This window comes from Copadichromis virginalis, linkage group LG6, assembly GCF_057382275.1.
Source record: "Copadichromis virginalis isolate Kocher_CV1m ecotype Utaka linkage group LG6, C_Virginalis_male_GT1.1, whole genome shotgun sequence".
Lineage (NCBI taxonomy): Eukaryota > Metazoa > Chordata > Actinopteri > Cichliformes > Cichlidae > Copadichromis > Copadichromis virginalis.
The window spans coordinates 6740117-6758200 of NC_140623.1; the positions used below are offsets into that span (position 1 = coordinate 6740117).

Here is an 18084-nt window from a genome sequence, read left to right on the forward strand (position 1 = left end):
CAGCATGGACCATGTGGCAGGCAACAACATGGACACCACAGTCAGCGATCAGCGTGATCTTTGGGCTGTGTGGATCATTTAACCTGCTCATTACCAACATTGTGTTAGCTACAGGCTCGGTCACAACAGCTTTCGGAACAGCGCAATCCTCTACAGGACTGCAGCACATCCATGGCAGCCATGGAGGGAGGAAGCTATCAGCTTAGCTGGGTGCCGACTCCAGGCGTTTGGGTCTATACTGAGTCGCGGAAGCTGCTTTACCCCACAACATTTTCTTTAAGGGGTCAAATAAGAAAATAAAACACTGATGTAGTAGGTCCCACTAACTCCTGATGGGAGTCTGTAGGAAACAAAACAACCCCACTAAGATATCCATGGGTTTCAGCTCGTGCTGGTCTTGGACTCTCCTGACAACAATCAAGCTCCTCCTTCTTACTTGATCTCGTTGAAGATGTGCAGCAGCAGGTCTTTGGTCTCTCCGTCCTCCTGAGCATTTCCCGTGTATAGGTTGACGATGGCTCGTTCAAAGTACGGAGCCACCTTGTAGAGCGCCCGCAGCTCGATCAGGTACAGGAAGTAGAGGTTTTTCAGGCGTCGCGTGCCCTCCCCCTTTGTCTCTGCCATGTCAAAACGCTGACGAAACTCCTGGACGTTTGGACCCCACACTGAGCGTCCCCATCCCTCTGAAGAGCCAAACAACAACAGCTTACAGCATGAAAAACACCATCACTGAGTCAGTTCATCAGCATAACTAATCCCAAAAGCAAAATGTACATGCGCCTCATCAGCCGTGCTTCAGCAGATTCTGCTAAAGAGACGTGTACTGTCTCTTTAGCTCCAGCTTTGGTCAGTGATTTATTTTATTAGTCTGTTACTTAGCAATAACTAGCAGGTGGCTGCTAACCAAGCTAGCTAACATTAGCTGGTATCTTAGCACACTACGCTGTCATCCAAATAAAACAATACTGTGGTGGCCATAACACCCAAGCTGTGTTTGCTCTGTATGATGTCGTACCGTCCAGCAGGTACTCGGCACACAGGTGGATGTTGATGCTGCTGTGGAGGCCCGAGATGAGTCTGTAGAAAACTCTCTTCTCCAAACATAAACCTGGAGAGACAGCGATGACAACGGGTTTCTTAAAATCAGAATCCAACCAAGCTCAGCTTAAAGCTTCAGTCCACCCAAAACTGTATAACACTGGGGGACGAGATGTCTGATTTATAGTCCTGCCTTAAACATCAACCAGAACTACAGTAGAACTCTGGACCCGGCGCCACACTACAGGCAGACTTATCCCACAGATGTAACTGTGTGATGAAAACCTCAAAATCTGTAATAAATGTGTTTGGTAGTGTTGGGACATCAGCTCTACTTGTGACGGTGCAGAGATCCAGAAGACCCAGCAGCTACTGAGCACAGGACTTTAAATAAGGGACATGGACGTGACATGAGAGGCCAGCTTTCATCACAGAGAGGGGGTGTGCTACAACAACTTTAACGGCGTGGAACATCACATCCACAGGAGTGCCTGAAGCAGCATTTCATCACAGCACCATGAGGCGTCCGGCATCTACGCATCAGGCTGTGATGAGCCACAGCTCTGTGTTCTGTGGCCTCCTGTCAGCAGTCAGCCTGCCCACACAAAGTCTTCCAGAGGAAGCAGAGACGAGACCAGTTCAGCTTCAGAACACAGACGCTGAAAACCACAGGAAGTGACATGCCTACTGTAGCTACACAGACGCTTCAGCTTTATGTGATTTACATGACAAAGAATGATAACAGCGTTCTTCAGGTCAGTCTGGGTGGTGCAGGCGTGAGCACACGAGGCAGAACCCACCTTCAAGCCAGGTGTAGAAACCTTCCCCTGCAACACGAGCGACACGGACAAGAAGAGTTAGGTTTCAACACGGCTGAAACACATCCAAGTCAACAGAAGTTTAGTTTACTCACCATCATCGTCTCCTGAACACAGAAACAGAAGGAAACTGTTAGATCGGTGCAGTGATTAGGCATACACATACCACACACTAACTAACCTCTGAACGTATGAGCTCTAGTTTCACACACAGACATCTAAGGTGCACGAAAAATACACTGAAGAGCCTGCGTTTTAATCCAGCTCTTTATTCAGTACCCTGTGACGCAGTATGCAATAAACAGGAGGAGGCTAGCATGCTGAAGCAGGTACACTGATGTGTGAACAGTTAGAAGAGCAACATGACAGGAAGCTCTCAGAAATGCTTCAGTTAGGTCGTTTATACCGACTACTGTCTGCATGTTTGAGAGCCCAGGAAACAGCTCGTGAGGTGCTGTTTACGTCTTTGCTGCTCGCCTCCTGCAGTCTGACTACAGGCCGGTCTTTCTGGAAACGGTGACCGGTGTGGAAGAACCGGAATGGCCTGTGCCATTCCAGACGCGGCTGCAGTAGTTGTGTCCCTGTTTGGATGCTGTCAGTTGTGCTCATAGCAGACTGAAGTGATGTCATGCTGCCAGCACACAGTCTGCCACCTGAATGAAGGTGTGCTGTCAGGGAGCCGAGTGCCTGCACAGGCCATTCCGGTTCTTCCACACCGGTCACCGTTTCCAGAAAGACCGGCCTGTAGTCAGACTGCAGGAGGCGAGCAGCGGGTTGCTTCTACAGCAAACGCGTAAACAGCACCTCACGAGCTGTTTCCTGGGCTCTCAAACATGCAGACAGTAGTCGGTATAAACGACCTAACTGAAGTATTTCTGAGAGCTTCCTGTCATGTTGCTCTTCTAACTGTTCAGCCGCGTCTGCCGGTAGCAGCTCTAACTTTGATCCTCACCTCTGCTGGGAGCCAGAGGGTTCAGAGGTCGATACACCGACCGGGGCCTGTGGACACAAAAACACATTTTCAGTAGCACCTCAAAGATGAGCATCTCTGTGCAGGGAGCTCCAGGCTTACTTGAAGCAGTTCTCCTCGTAGATGCTGTTCCACACTCTCCAGGCTGACGGACCCTTATATCCGGTGTATCGCTCCGGATTCAGGAGCAGATCCACATACTCGGCATCTGGAGACGTCTCATCTGAAACACATTTCATGGATTAAAAAAGCCTGTGATGGCAGTGGCTCGGGGTCATCATTAGAGATATTTGCTTCTTAGCAGTGCGGCTACAAATGTGCCGTTTAACTGAGTACAGGAAAGTTCATGTAAAGAGCTGGAATAAGGACACATCGTGCCTGTTACAGGTTTGTACTTTGGGTTTTTGTAAATGAGGAATTTGCCCTGGGTGTGAAGTTTGATGCCTCATAGTGCTGCCCTCACAGATACGCAGAGAAAGAGATGCTCACCGTCCAGCTCACAGAAGTGATCCTGAGCGTCGTCGTGTCTCGCCCAGTCAGCGAACGCCTCCTTACTCTGGTTACTGGAACCGGAAAAAATACACACACGTTCTAACTGTGAGCTTTACTCGACAGCTAACAAGACATGAAGACCAAACAGGAGATCACAGTCTGATCACAACGTCCACGTAAATGTTCATTTTCAAACTTTTATAAACGTCGTCTCCCATCACTTGATTCTTAATGAAGGATGTCTGTTGACTTTAAACAGTTTCCAGTAAAGGTCACGTGAGTCTGAAACCAGCATCACCCTGCAAAAGCTGCAGGGATGTTTCCCTTACTGCACATGCAAACTCCACATGCACTTAAGTGTGCGTCTGTGGAGTCACTGTCAGTTTATTACACGTGCCTTTGCTTAAGCCCAGTCTCATCTGCGCCTCTGTGTGTGAGGAGGTGCACAAACTGGACACTGGGAGCAGAGACAGGGGAGAAACCAGTGCAGCCAGAACTGATGGCTCAGATCTGTGATGAGCTCAAGCCCATTTCAAATTCCAGGTAAACACAACGAGGTTAAACTAAATGAAAGGAAGTAAGAGAAGCTCAACTTCTCTAAACACTACATGGGTGAGATATTCTGCTAAGAGATGAGACTGGGAGATCACATGGAGGGTTACAAGACGAGCATAAAGTCGCTAAACCAGACGTCTAATAACTGATCCGGATCGAAGGATTCTTTCAATTCCAGAGGTTGACAGCCGCCCTGTGAAAACTGACTCAGGATCAGAATATGCAAAGATGCATGTAAAGGTCCGATTTGTGCATTTCAGCTCTGACGTGTCATCTAAGCTCACTGCATTGTGCTGCGTGGGCAGGGACGACATGAAGGCGCAGACTGCCGTGCACACGCGCAGCACAAACTGTAAATGACGTCACAGCGGCGCTGCTGTTGGAGGAGAGGAAGTGCCGACCAGAACAAAGCAATCATGGAGTGGTTCTTCTTTACCGACGTGTCATTAACACGGAGCAGCGTTCAGTCGTGTGGTCACTGCGTCACGCGAGGTTAGACGGTCTGAGAGGTGCACATCTGGCCACATCAGCGGATGTGATGTGAGTTTTCATCAGGAGATGCTGCCTCCTGCCTCTTTATTTGTTACATTTCAAACCCACGTGAGTAAAGCGGCTTGGTGTTTGTAATGCACCGTCACATCCTGTCTGTTTGCACCAGCCGGTCCGCTGCTTCACAAAGGAACCTCCACGGTTCCTGCAGGAGAGAGCCCCGGTGGGCTCGGTCTGCACTTTGAAGTGTCGCCTGGTGGAAAACTACCAGCAGCTGCCGGTCACACACTGGTAAATGTTTGAGCTGCTGAGGCCCGGTGAAAACAAGCTGCAGATAAAGACAGAGCAGGAGGTCTGTGGACTCACCTCAGGGTGCTGTTGATGGCCCCCAGCTCCTTGGCCTGCTGGCACTCCACCACGTCCGACATCGTATTGGCCGCCTGCGAGTACTGGACACAGGAGGGATTCTTAATAACACTGTTTATCACAGTAATGACACCACTCACATCATCTTTACTTCACTGGGCTCGATGAAAGTGTTCCAGCCTGTAATTATGTAAAATGCTAAATGGCCTGTGTTTGTAAAGCGCTCTACACAACCTGTCACACACACATTCACACACTGGTGATGGCAGCTACATCTTAGCCACAGCCACCCTGGGGCGCACTGACAGAGGCGAGGCTGCCGGACACTGGCGCCACCGGGCCCTCTGACCACCACCAGTAGGCAACGGGTGAAGTGTCTTGCCCAAGGACACAACGACCGAGACTGTCCAAGCCGGGGCTCGAACCGGCAACCTTCCGATTACAAGACAAACCGCCAACTCTTGAGCCACGATCGCCCCAAACAACAGCTGCTGTACACAACAGCCCAACACTCAACCATCTCACAAAGACACAAACATAACTCCGAGGTTAAATCCTGCTTCACCTTCTGCTCCTGCCAGGTAAGCACAGCCCAGTGTGACCTGATAATACAACGCTCGGTCATGAAAAGTGAGCCCAATACATGATTCTTATAAATCTGTGCTTTGATTTAACAACGGAAGAAAAAACTAATACTTCTTGTTTCTGAGTGAACATCAAGACGAAGAGTAAGGAAATATCTGCTGCACAGACACTTTTACAACCCCCACCCCCAGCCCCAACTCTAGCCCCTCCCCCAGTTCCAGCTCCACCCCCAGCTCCAGCTCCTCCCCCAGTTCCAGCTCCACCCCCAGGTCCAACCATTGACTCACATGAAGAATCAGAGGAGCAGCGAGTGCTCCATAAACACAGCTGCAAACTGAAATCTTCTAAATGAGATTATTTGGCTCAGTCAAAGTGAAATATTTCAGGAACTGAAACAAAGAAGCACAAACATGTGACTCGTCCAATCTCGGTGCCATGTTTTAAAAGGACACATTCAGTAGTACCCAAGCAAAAGCAGTCAAACCGGTTTGTGCCTGAAACAGCAGCCTCTGCGTCCCAGTTACATTTAGAGGAGTTTTTAATATTTCTATCATATTCAAATCCTTTGATTTCACTGTGACCTCTCCCTGACTGTCAAAGCACCTCTGGTACTTCTCACTGCCACTCTGAGAAAGGCTCGCTTTAAGTCTGGCTGCGTCTCCCAGCTGATGGTCGGGAAACATCTGCCCCTGACCGAGACCAGAGCAGATGTGCAAACACTTCTGGGTCATTTCAAGGCAAACACCAGGCTGTTGGCCAAGAGCGACAAACACTCTGCTCTCAGCGTCTCCACGTAGAAGCTATCAGAGGAGATAAGAAGAGTGGCTGTGTGTGCGGTCAGTCCAGAAAGTGCTGGAACAAATGCAGCAGCTCTGAAACTTCCTCTAAAGTAAGAGACGACAGCAGCTACGAGGCCGCCGTCACAGCAAGTGTCTGCTGTCTGATCTCAGAGCGCGTGCACAACAGTGCAGCGCTGGCATGTCCACCTAACGTGGATTCACTGCGACGACTCAGCCACATGTTCCCACGGTTCTGAAACCAGCCCACTGAGTGAACAACGGGCTGGGAGGGCAGGTTATGATCATTAATATGCAAAGTGTCATAACCACTGATCAGGTAAGCAGTCCTTGTTTGGTTAGCACAAACACACACAACACTGCAGAGGGAAGGGGAACGAGGCTCACCCACAAACCTGTGTGCAAATCACACAGCTCAGACGCATCAATACTTCCATACCTGACAGTGTTTACACAAAACGCACAAAAGTGCCTCGTACAGCACAACAATAATGATGATGACATCAAAACCAGAAGGTGTTTAGCCTTTGGATCTAAGAATGCTCCAGCAGTGCTTTGACTTAGTCGGATTTCCTGGCACGATCCCACAGGTCCCTGTGGAGAACCTGACTTCCCCTCACTGCTGTGACTCTGTCAGCTCAGGCTGAAGATCAGCTGCTCGTCTTTCATGACCACGACTCACTTTTTGGGTTTGGTGTTGACCCGAGCGGCAGCGAGTACCTCGGCTAAATTAACAACGTTGGTAGAAATTGTGTTAATATGTCAAGCAGTGAAACAAACTCCTGACATTTCACTGCTGCAGTGCACTAGTGCACGAGCTGCAGTTACACCCAGAGACCTGAAGCAGGACTGATTCACACATGACTGACATTCTGTGGTGCACAGCACAAACGTTCAGGAAACACCACAAAGCTTCACTCATAACTGCACACACAATGATGACAAACACTGCTACACACTCACTACCCACTGACACTCTTCTTCAGTCCACTCATTGGTCAGAGGTGTCTGGGAGGGAGCACCAACAGTCAATACAGGAAGAAGGTGCCGTGTGTCAGCCCACTCGTGTCCTCCAGCACCCCCATGTTACATGTGCTGTTTAACATGTGAATCACTGAAACCGACGCAGTCAAATATCAGCCAGGAGTACACCAGACCAGCAGAAGTGCCCGGTCTACACCTCTGAGCCAGAGTGAGAGAAAACCCAAAATATCTGCACCTTTCTCCACCTTAGTCTCGGCTTTTAAAGTCCTGAGCTGCAGGAACTGCACCCTGGAAAAACAACAGTCCAAATATATACAGCACTCATGTGCAGGCAAGCAGGTGACCACAGCTGTACGTGGTAACTCCAAGTGGTGCAGCTTAGTCAGGAACAGCTGGTCTCACCTTGTTGTAGTTCCCAGACTTGATGCCAACAGGAACCTTGCTCTGTGAAACGGAACACAGACCATCAAACAATGATAGGTGACGATGTTCACACAGCTTCCCCTGAGAAAATACATTTAATGCAGTATGTGACAGCTAGTTAGGAGGCGGTCGTCTCCGTCCTCAACGAGCCGACGTGTGACTGACAGGCAGTAAAAAGAGACCATGTTGGAGTAAGGCTGGCTGACCTCGGGGCAGGGCTCCACGTGGCAGTCTTTGATGGAGCAGTGTCCGTCATCAGGCCAGAAAGGACACGGTCGCTTCAGGTTCACCTGCAGCACAGACACAGACACTCAGCACCTGCTCATTTATTATTACTGTTATTATGACCGAGGCAGGAAGCAAGCAGTGGCTCGTCCACATGTGAAGGACAAGCAGACGCTCGCTGCCTGTCACTGTAGGCTCAATCAGGCTTCAGTGAACGAGAGAAATCAAGGACGAGGGCGTGGCGTGTGAAAGCGTCCGCTCCACAGCTGTGCGTGGCTCACATCGTGTTTTTAGACAGTGGAGATTTCACAGGGGAAGCAAACGGAGGCCAGTGCCCACTGACTGTGGACAGCTGCTGACGTGCACGTAGGACACACGCTCGTTTCACCTGTAAGCATCCTGCTCGCCCCGCCGCCATTCACACAAACACCGTATGATCCAAAGAACACATATTTACTATGATGCGTGTGTGTTACGGTATACTCAGCCACTCCCACCGTGTTTCGTGCTCGCTCACAACGTGAACATATTAAAACCATTACAGACACAAGCCTGAAACTTTCACTGGCCTTTCTGAAGCGTACCAATCAGAGCACTGGTTACAACACAACTGTGTGTGTGTGTGTGTCACACGGTGGAGATTTGTATTTATCTGGTACATTGGTTTTATTCATTTTTAGTGTTTATTCATGAGAGTAGTTTTTATTTGGGGGGTCATGTGATTGTTGGGTGTTTCTCTGTATCTGCTGTACGACACAAAGCGCCGTGAGGAGACTTGTTGTGATTTGACGCTGTGGAAATAAAACTGAATTTGCATGGTTCTATTGTTTTATTTGACTCTGTTTTAGTCCACCGTGGTCTGGCTGCACATGGGACAAATTAGCTGATAGGGATCACCTGCTGAGGTGTGGGTGTGTCCAGAAGTGGCCTATCAGCTGTGACCTTTTAAAAGCAGACTAGCTGAGCGGCCCCAGATATGAGGAGGAATGTGTGAAGCCAGGTGAAACGAGGGACCCGCTGCCCTCTCGTCAGGGTGCGACGCCTAATCGGGAGACTGATGGGCCAGCGTGACGCGGTGAGCCAGTCCTGACAGCGAGGAACGGCGACAGTGGGAGACAACGCGAGTGACTGGCAGCAGGGCAGAGGAAGCTGGAAGCTGAACTGAAACAGACACAGGAAAGTGTTTGTCTGCTGTGCGTCTTCTCTCCACGTACACTCTGGTCTGTGTATAAGTCACACTGAAGTGACACCCGCACTACATCCATCTAAGTGGCCTCAGGTCTGCAGTGTGAATGAATGAGCACAGTGTGTGTGCTGCTCAGACACCAACAGAGCAGCCGGCCTCCTGTTCAAGCGCCGCTGCACCTCAGTGTGACGGTGCTACAGGCGACCCCTGAGCCTCCACCCCACCTCCTACACCAAACGCACACAATCGATTTGTGAAAACATGTTTAACACTATGGCATTAAAAGATTTGAATGTGTCAGCCGTTTGAAAGGTCACATACGGTGATTAGCACAGATCGATCCCGTTTAGTGTTGCCAGAAACAACATGTTTGTGCTGCAAGCTGCAGCTGAGGGAGGTGGTGCGCAGCATTTTGGTCTCCTTAAAAACGAGATGATCTACAAGCTCACAGAACTGGAGCAGCTGATATAGATCAGAGCTGCAGATCAGTCTGCTGTCTCGCTCCCTCTGCGCCTGACAGCATTTACCTGCTCGTGGTTGCTGACTTTACACCAGTGCTGTTCAGACTGCTGTACTAATAAAAACACAGCTAGACAGAAGTGCAGCAACGTCTTCATCAAGCGTAGCTCTTTCCAGGAGACTGCACGACTTTTTATGGCAGCACTGTCAAACCACAGTGTAGCACGACACCGGTACAAGATTCAGACATCACTTCCTGTTCTGTAACACCCAAACTAGAGACACAAGAAGAAAGGAAAAGAAAGTGCTACATGATTCTATGTGAGAATCATTTACACAGATGTTTAGGACCGTGTCATCCAACAGCTGCACGGCGGGAGCCGAGGGAAAGGACGTCCCAAAGCATTCACAGCATGTTTGTCCCACAGTGGGAATTTATATTTGTCTTTCATCAGTGGTTTTAGTGTTTATTTGTGAGTGTAGTTTTTATTTGCATGAAACTATTCTGATGTTTTTACATTGTTTTAACCCACTGTGGACTGGCTGGGCTTGGGACAAGTTGGCTGATAGTGATCACCTGCTGAGGTGTGGGCGTGGCCTATCAGCTGGTGAAAGGGCCTGTTTAAAGGAAGCTGGCTGAGCACTGAGGGAGGCCCTGATGTGAAGGGAAGGAACGCGCAGAAGCCAGACGATGGCAACAGTGTGCTGCCCTCTCGTCAGGGGCGTAGCACAGCTGCACCTCTACCTGCGTTTGTGAGCAGTGACTCCACTGCTGTTCACCGGGTGCAGCCGTGTTGGGAGAGGATCGCCATGGCTATAAACCAGGCCAAATTCCCAGACGATGCTTCTCTGCTTGCAGGGCGATGCCACGAGGGAAGACGCTGTGGCAGCGAGCGCGCGGCTCAAGGGCGGAGCATAAGTTGGGCTGTGATGGGACGAGACTGAGATGGGAGGCTTCTCCTCGTCCTCCTGGGACCGGCCTGGAAATGACTCCCCCGGTTTGAAAAATAAAGAAGATTCGTTCTGGGTTGTGGGAGCAGTTGCATCGTGGGACTGAGTGTTATTCTAACGAACTTTAGAAGTTTTGTTAGAATTGTGTTCATGTATTCCTGGGAATGCTCATGTATATGTTGTTTTTAGGATTGTTTGTTTGATTCTTGTTTTCTGGCCTGTGAATAAACCGTGACCGATTCGTCCTGTAGCATCTCTGGGTCTTGTATTTAAAACAAGAACGTCCTTGGTGTGACGCTCAGGTGCACCGGCTTTAGTGTCTGCATGTTCACGGTGTGCTCTTACTGTGGGAGGACACAGACCACTGAGGTCTAACAGTAAATCATGTTGTGACAACATGTGCCAGTAAACACAAAGACCTGCAAAAAGACAACATGTGCACACACACGCAAAAGAGATCCATGTGATTTCCATCTGTTTTTACATACTACTTTTACTACTGCACTGAGCCACACTGTGCTTCCACTGTAGCCGGAGCGAAGGCGCAGCTCTTACCCTGTAGTATCTGAAGTAGTCTCTCTCTGTCAGCTTCCTGATGCGGGGGTAGATCTTCAAGTTGTTGAAAATGTCGATGCTTTCGACGTCACAGAAGCAGTCATCCAGGACGCCTGTGAGCTGAAGCAAAGCAGGACACTTCGTTTACTAATGACACCTCATCTCTAAATAACAGTGTCACAGTGTTTCCACTCATGCTAAAACAGTAAAAATAATCATAATGTCCGGGTCATTTCAGATGTTTTAAGTGAAGCTGTGTGCTAGAAACTAAAACCTGACTGACATCACGCAGTACAAGTCAAAGTCTGCACCCTGACGTTTGTTCAAACTCTTACGATCAGTCCAGACTCGGCAGCCTCAGTTTTGCCATGGATGAGATTGAGGCTACGTCCACACTAGCCCGGCTGGATTTGAAAACGCTCCACGTCCACACTGGTGTTTTCAGTCGTTTTCACAGAGGTGTGCGTCCACATTGAAACGGATGAAAACGCTGACGTTCCAGTCCTGCGCAAACGCGAGTGAGAATTAAAGACTTTGAAGGAAAGCTATCTGGAGCATGAACAAACGGATATTCATCCTTTTTAGGGCGACTGCTGTATAATGCCCTCCGCTATCTTAGCTTAATTGGTCACGTGACTGCATCACATGACTAAAATGAGTCATCGTTTTAGAAAGTCTGTGTTTTCGAGTGTCCACACTGCGACGGGGCAGCTCCCTTTTGAAACGTGTGCGTTTTCAAGAGCGTTTTCAAAACGCTGCGTTTTCCCTTCAGGAAAACAGCGTCTCAGTGTGGACGGGAGGCCAAAACGTTTTAGTGTGGACGTAGCCTGAGAGCACTTCAAAAGTCAGTGATAATAGTTACGCCTTCACTGGGAGATGTAACACCTAAAGACAAAATTACTGCCGTGAAGCTCTTACTTTGATGGGTGACAACAGAAGTGAGCCCTGAGGTAGGCCTGTGCCATATGACCACGATCTCAAATCCCGATATAAAACATCTATCATCGCGATAACGATATAAATCACAAACATGGAACATTTTCTGTAAATCCTGTGAATCTCGGGCAGCTCGACTTGTGTGAAGTGTTTCCAGCTGTAGCTGGAGTCGAGTGTTTTAACCGATGCATGAAACGATACATTTTTAGTCATAAGTTGTAACGGCGCCGTTTTCTTTGTAAGTATTTATTACACGGCGTGCTGCGGGGAGAAGCCTGTTCTAACGTTTGAGTCTAAGGTTTATTTTTTAGCACCTGGCGGCTCTTTTTTACTTCTCATCTGTAAATAATCTACTTTTTCACGTCATTCAGTTTATTTTGAAAAGTCTCAACAGGATCTTGAGCTTTATTGTGAAAGGTTCATGTGGAAACTAAACCAGCGGACACACAATGGTATTACCGTCGTTGTTGCTAATGACAACAAGTAAAAACAGGCGCTTGTCTGTCCGTAGTGTGGTTATATTAAATATAAGAGAAAGAGAGAACTTGAAGAAATGAATATAAACACTACAGTGACATCAGAACCATGAACAAATATTGCCGTAAACAGTTTATTTTGCGACACCACGAAACAAACGACAACGTAAAATGAAACGATAGATGTTTTTATATCGTCATCCGATATATATCGTTATATCGAACAGCCCTACCCTGAGGGATCTCACATAGGAGAGGAGCAGATGTATAGCTTTTATTCCAAAGTGTCTGTTTGAACACAGTTACAGACACAGCAGCCCACTATTACATCTGTCAGCTGGTCATGTTTTTAAGGAGCAGTAACCATCATCCCGTTCTTAAATGGTCTTCCTGACCGACTGACTCGAGTTAATCTGGGTGAACAGATTCCTGGAAAGATTTTTTTAACCACAGCATGATCGAACAAAACAGTTAAAACACAAGTTCAGCTGAAATGGATCCAGAGACTCAGTTCATAGAGACAGCAACATGCAGCATTAGCAGGTGCATGCAGTCTCACATCCCTATTTTGGACATTTAGACAGTTGTTCCCTACTTGGTGGGGGTTTTTATGCAGCACTTTGTACGCTTTTGCATGAATTTATGATGGAAAACTGTTGTTTTATGTAAAGGAACACAACACCTGCTACTGTGCTTCTTGTTCTGTGGACACCCATAGATGGCAGCTCTCTTTATAACTTTACAATAAATTAAAACGCTGTAAGAATCTAAAGTGCGCCTTGTTAGAAGACATTACAGTTGCTGTCAAGTCTTTTTGTGGCTTCGCCTCCTCTTATCAATGAGCCACGTTTGCTTTGGCAAACATTTAGGATACCGTTCCTGACACAACCCCCACCCCCAGGTAGGGTTCACATTTCTGATAAAGACTGGATTGTAATTTTGCTGCTGTTACAAATTTATAATCATGTTATAGAAATGACATTAAGAAAATAAGAAAAACTATTAGGATCAGGTGATGATGCTCCTCCATCAGATAAACCACCACCTACCTGCACGTTCATACATAATACATCCATCACACTGTGTTACCTGAACCCACCAAGCCGACGGCCCATTGTCTGCTCTATAAACCGTCAGCTGCTGACTAAAACCTACAAATGTGTTTGAACTGAAGAATTACACAACCCAGCATTCACATGTTAAGAAGCTTGGTAAACAGTCAGTCAAATGGCTCTGGCTAGTTTTGTTAGGTAGCTCAGCTCTGTGCACAGCAGGTAGAGCCTCAAACCTCACCAAACATCTGCTCTAACTGGCTGGAGAACAGCTCCGGACACTCTTTCGGTTCATTTAGCTCATGATTAGAGTCCCAAATGCTTCATTAATACTTTAGTCTGGAAATTAAGAGAAAATGAAACATAAATAAAATGTTATTAACAAAATATCCAATGCAATGATTCCTCAATACTGAGTAAAGATGGACATTGTACTGTTTGGGGGCTTTTTTGCATTTAAATAAATAGTCTGTGTGTGTGTGTGTGTGTGTGTGTGTGTGTGTGTGTGTGTGTGTGTGTGTGTGTGTGTGTGTGTGTGTGTGTGTGAGCGAGAGAGAGAGAGAAAGTTATTCGAACCAAAACCGAACAAGTACTTTACAAGTATGTAGTTGTAAAAACTTGTAAAGTACTTTCACATTCTTTATATTTCACAACAGGCTTTTCCTTTTCAAGCTATCAAAGATATGACCGTACAAAACATATGGCAGCAACTGCTCAGCTCTGCAAAGAGCAGTACACCTAAACTACGTGCGGGTATTTTAGAAACCTTTGTAAACCCTTTACACTAGTATTATATATACTTATATATACACTACAGAAACACAAAGACAATCTTACTGTGACAAAACACTAATGACAAACACCAAACCACAGCAGACCTCAGAGTGCAGCAGTCCACTGAGCGCCAGGAAAAGAACCATTTTTCTCAGCATCCTGTTGTTCGCCTTCAGCTTTCTGTGTCTCAACTTCCTTCAAATTAAAACTTCCCCCCCACGTAACTGTCCAAATGTCACGGCAGCAGCTGTATGTCTGTGCTGTCATCACAGACCCGCACTTCCATGCCGCCAGAAGCCCCGCCTACAAACAAGCCGCTGTCAAAACAAACGCCGCCCCTCTGACGGAGCCTCCCTGTTTGTAGTCATCTACATGTTATAGGTCGCTAGGGACACTTGGCAACTTCTACGCAAAAGACTACAATGTCCGTGAGGAGGCTGTAAAGCGGGAGCTCTGACACAGCCAATCAGATCACACCACGCTTTTCGCTCAACTCGCAAGAACTTCGGCTGGTTTAACTCGCTGCTGGGTCCGAGGAGAGGAAGAAGAGGAGCGCTCTCGACTCTGCTCATTAGTCTACTTTAAGGACTTAACTCACTGTTCAGTACAAACAAGAAGAGATTTCGGTTTAAATACCAATTTAGTCGGTCAACTGTAACTATATCTATTTATTTATCAAAATGGCAGAAAATAAAACAATTTGTGGACTCATGGACAGTCGCTAACTAGCATCTCACGTACACAGTGACGTCAAAATAAAATGACAGTAGAAAGTGCTGGAAGCTCCTAAAAACAAAACTGTGGTATGACTTTCGCAGATTACAAGCTTCATGAAGAACAACAAACTATGTTATTAAAAAAACAAACTGTATGTTTCCGGTGACAAAAGCTCCGTGTTTGGGGCTACTTACGTGACAGAAGCAGCTCTGGTCCTGGCTCTCCGAGGTTCTGCTCGGATGCTGCTCGCTGTGCTGCGTTTGGGGTTTGGTGTTTTGCTGAAACCAGCCCAGAACAAAGTTTCCCAACAACCACGCCAACAGCAAAACACCGAACGCTTGAAACGTTACTTTCCACATCACTCACTGCGCTATCAGCTTGGAAAGCACAAGAAAGTCAAACCTGGCGAGTAGTAGCTAGCTAACTATAGCAGCTTTAGGCTAGCAGAAATGTATCATCCGCAGCGTGTCGCCAAACCAACAGCCCGATCTCCAAGGAGTCTCACGTGGATATTTAGACTCCTAGCTGCCCCACGTAAACAGAGTCATGTTGTAAAAAAATTTACATGACTTAAGAGGCGCTTTCAACCAGCCTCCACTTTATTTTCAAGGTAGCGCAAGAAAAATGACTTTTACTTCCGGTTAAAATTTCAGAATAAAATGCATAACTCGCTCTTGCAGCTATAACAGGTCGATCTCAATCGGAGCCAAAACACGATCCTTTTTTCCCTAAACAGTAAATTAATATAACATAAAAGAAACAATGGAAAACTTCTTAAAACCAGCTACACAAAAGACAGCGTTGTCTTCCTGTGGGAGTTGTCGCCACTTTGCATGCGTTTGGAGTTGTTGTAGGGTGTGTCTGTTAGATTAATAGACTGGTTTTTACAAAGCGCTTTTCTACTCTGCCTGAGCTCTTACTTTATACAACATGTCTCCTTCACACGCAAACATACAAGCAGGATTTTCCAAGCCTGACGCTTTCTATGTGGGGTGTAGCTCAGGAGGTAGAGCAGCAAGAGCGTAGATTTGGTTTGGGCATTGGTGGGGACGGATGATTCAACCACCGAACCCTGCCCTGTTTTTGTTTTTTGTTTTTCCTTCTTGATTAACAAAAAAGGAGAAATATACTTGCCTACATATGCTATTCTACGTGCTTTTAAACCATTTAAAATTACAATTCATAGTTTTATATGTGAATTATATAATGTTAAAGTACTATTAAACAAATGACTGAGTATTTCAGGCTTTAGTTTACTTCAGCCATATTCCATATAAATCAGGTATCATACAAAAATAAAAATAGCTTCAAATACAGTCATGACAATAAAAGAATATGACTTTAAGGACTTAACAACATTACTTCAGTTATAGTACACCAACATCTCTGACACATTAGCACTAAGGGAACACTGAGTGACCTGCTGGTTTTTGTCCATAAAACTACTCGTCTAAGATGACCACAAAGTAACAGATCTCTCAGCAAAATGATGCAACGTTTGAGGCACTATTGCCCCGATTAACTCAGTGAGCTGCGATCTTTTATTCTAAACACGAGCTACTGTTACAGCAACAGACATGGACTACATGCCCCACACAACAACTCAATGTCCACTATGTGAAGCAGCCAAACACAGGCCTGCTCCTCTCACTAACTGAGATAAACTGCTGGCATATTGGTTTTACATCTATACTGTCCGGTCTCTCCTGGTGGACATGGCAACACGTTCTTCATGGTTACGTACAGTTTTAGACTGATGTGGGCCAAAGCCTGGCACAGCCTGTAACGTTATTGTGACACATTTTATGAGTGAACTTGGCTTTAAGTGACTCACAGGTTTCTTTGAAAAACACTTTCTTATATCCAGCTTCTTCCTCTTTGCTGCCGTCCTCCTCTCCTCCTCCTCGCAGCGCAGGTTTGCCGCTGCTGAAACTGAACAGAGCTCCCTGAAAGGCTCAGCCAATCACATTGGCCATATTTGTCACATGACGTAGGACTCCAGTAGAGGTGATTTAACTCTTTCTGCACCGCTGGGTGAATGAGACGCTGACAGATCGTTTTTCTTTCTATCGGGTTTGTTTTTCTTTACTCGAAGAGATCAAATTATTGGTGGGGACAATTCAGTAATCGCTGGATATTGGTGGGGACGTGTCCCTTCCGCCCATGACAATCTACGCCCTTGTAGAGCAGGTTACCTACTGATCGGAAGCTTGGTGTCGATCCCTGGCTCCTCCAGTCTGCATTTCAAGTATTCTTGGGCAAGATACTAACCCCAAGTTGCTCTCCGATGCATCCATCGCAGTGTGAATGTGTGTGAATGCAGTTAGAAAGCACTAAGTACAGAGGAAGTGCTTGTGAGAATGGGTGTGATTGGGTGAATGTGGCATGTTGTATAGAGCGCTTTGCGGACTTGAGTACTGATAAGAATCAGTCCATTTATGTAACATTCACGCGCACTCTGGAGCAGCTTGGGGTTCACTGACCTGCACGAGGACACTTTGGCATGCAGACCGGACTAGCCAGGGGTCAAACCACTAACATAATTAATCAGTAAATGACTCTTTGGTCACTGTGCTATAGCTTACATTGGGTCTTGGTGCGTCCCCTCACGTTTTATCTGCCTTCTCTGCGCATCAGATGACTGGAAAATCTTTCACAAGTGGATCCAAGCAACCAACATTTGGAGTTATTTAAACCCTATAAGACAGTGATTCTTAACCATGGGATCATGGCCATGTTTAGGCATTTCTGTAGATATGTGCTGTGAGGTGATCGGAGAGGCTGCTCCAAAGAAGCTACTGACCACCCCACTTTCAAACGACCCTGTGAGCCACCGTATCACAGACATGGCCTTAGACATACAGCATCAGCTTCTGGAAAGAATAATAAGTAGTCCGTTTTTTTCTCTTTGGAACTAGACGAGTCCACTGATGTCACAAATGGTGCATTGCTGCTGGTTTTTGTTTGTTATCGCTGGGACAGTAGTTGGCAGCTGGTAGAACTGTGTTGGGGTGTGCAGTGATGGTGCAGCTTCAATAACTGGCAGGCATCACGGCGTCATTAGGCAGATTCTCGATCGTGCACCAGTAGCTAAATGGACCCACTGTGTTCTCCACTGTGAAAGCCTTGCAGCAAAAAATATGTTACCAGAGTTCCACGATGTGATGGATGTAAGTGTGAAAACCATCAACTTCATTAAAAAGAATGCTGTAAACTCCAGTTGTTTTGCTGAGCTT

General features: G+C 46.9%; 1 protein-coding gene across 2 annotated transcripts in view; it reads right to left on the reverse strand.

The window, feature by feature from the left end:
* Positions 1-15549, reverse strand: part of ero1b (endoplasmic reticulum oxidoreductase 1 beta) — a 17744-nt gene extending 2195 nt beyond the window's left edge. The window contains exons 1-12 of one of the 2 annotated variants that reach the window (XM_085458378.1): positions 15043-15549; positions 10894-11013; positions 7724-7807; positions 7497-7538; positions 4729-4811; positions 3316-3389; positions 2929-3049; positions 2809-2855; positions 1952-1963; positions 1839-1865; positions 1016-1108; positions 437-683 (exon numbers count right to left, since the gene is read on the reverse strand). In XM_085458378.1, the coding sequence (XP_085314504.1) occupies positions 437-683; positions 1016-1108; positions 1839-1865; positions 1952-1963; positions 2809-2855; positions 2929-3049; positions 3316-3389; positions 4729-4811; positions 7497-7538; positions 7724-7807; positions 10894-11013; positions 15043-15207 (1115 nt within the window). In that variant the 5' untranslated portion in view covers positions 15208-15549. Of the gene's footprint in view, positions 1-436; positions 684-1015; positions 1109-1838; positions 1866-1951; positions 1964-2808; positions 2856-2928; positions 3050-3315; positions 3390-4728; positions 4812-7496; positions 7539-7723; positions 7808-10893; positions 11014-14235; positions 14409-15042 lie in introns of those variants that run through there. The other variant, XM_085458379.1, reaches the window with a different exon arrangement.
* Between the last annotated feature and the right edge of the window lie 2535 nt (positions 15550-18084).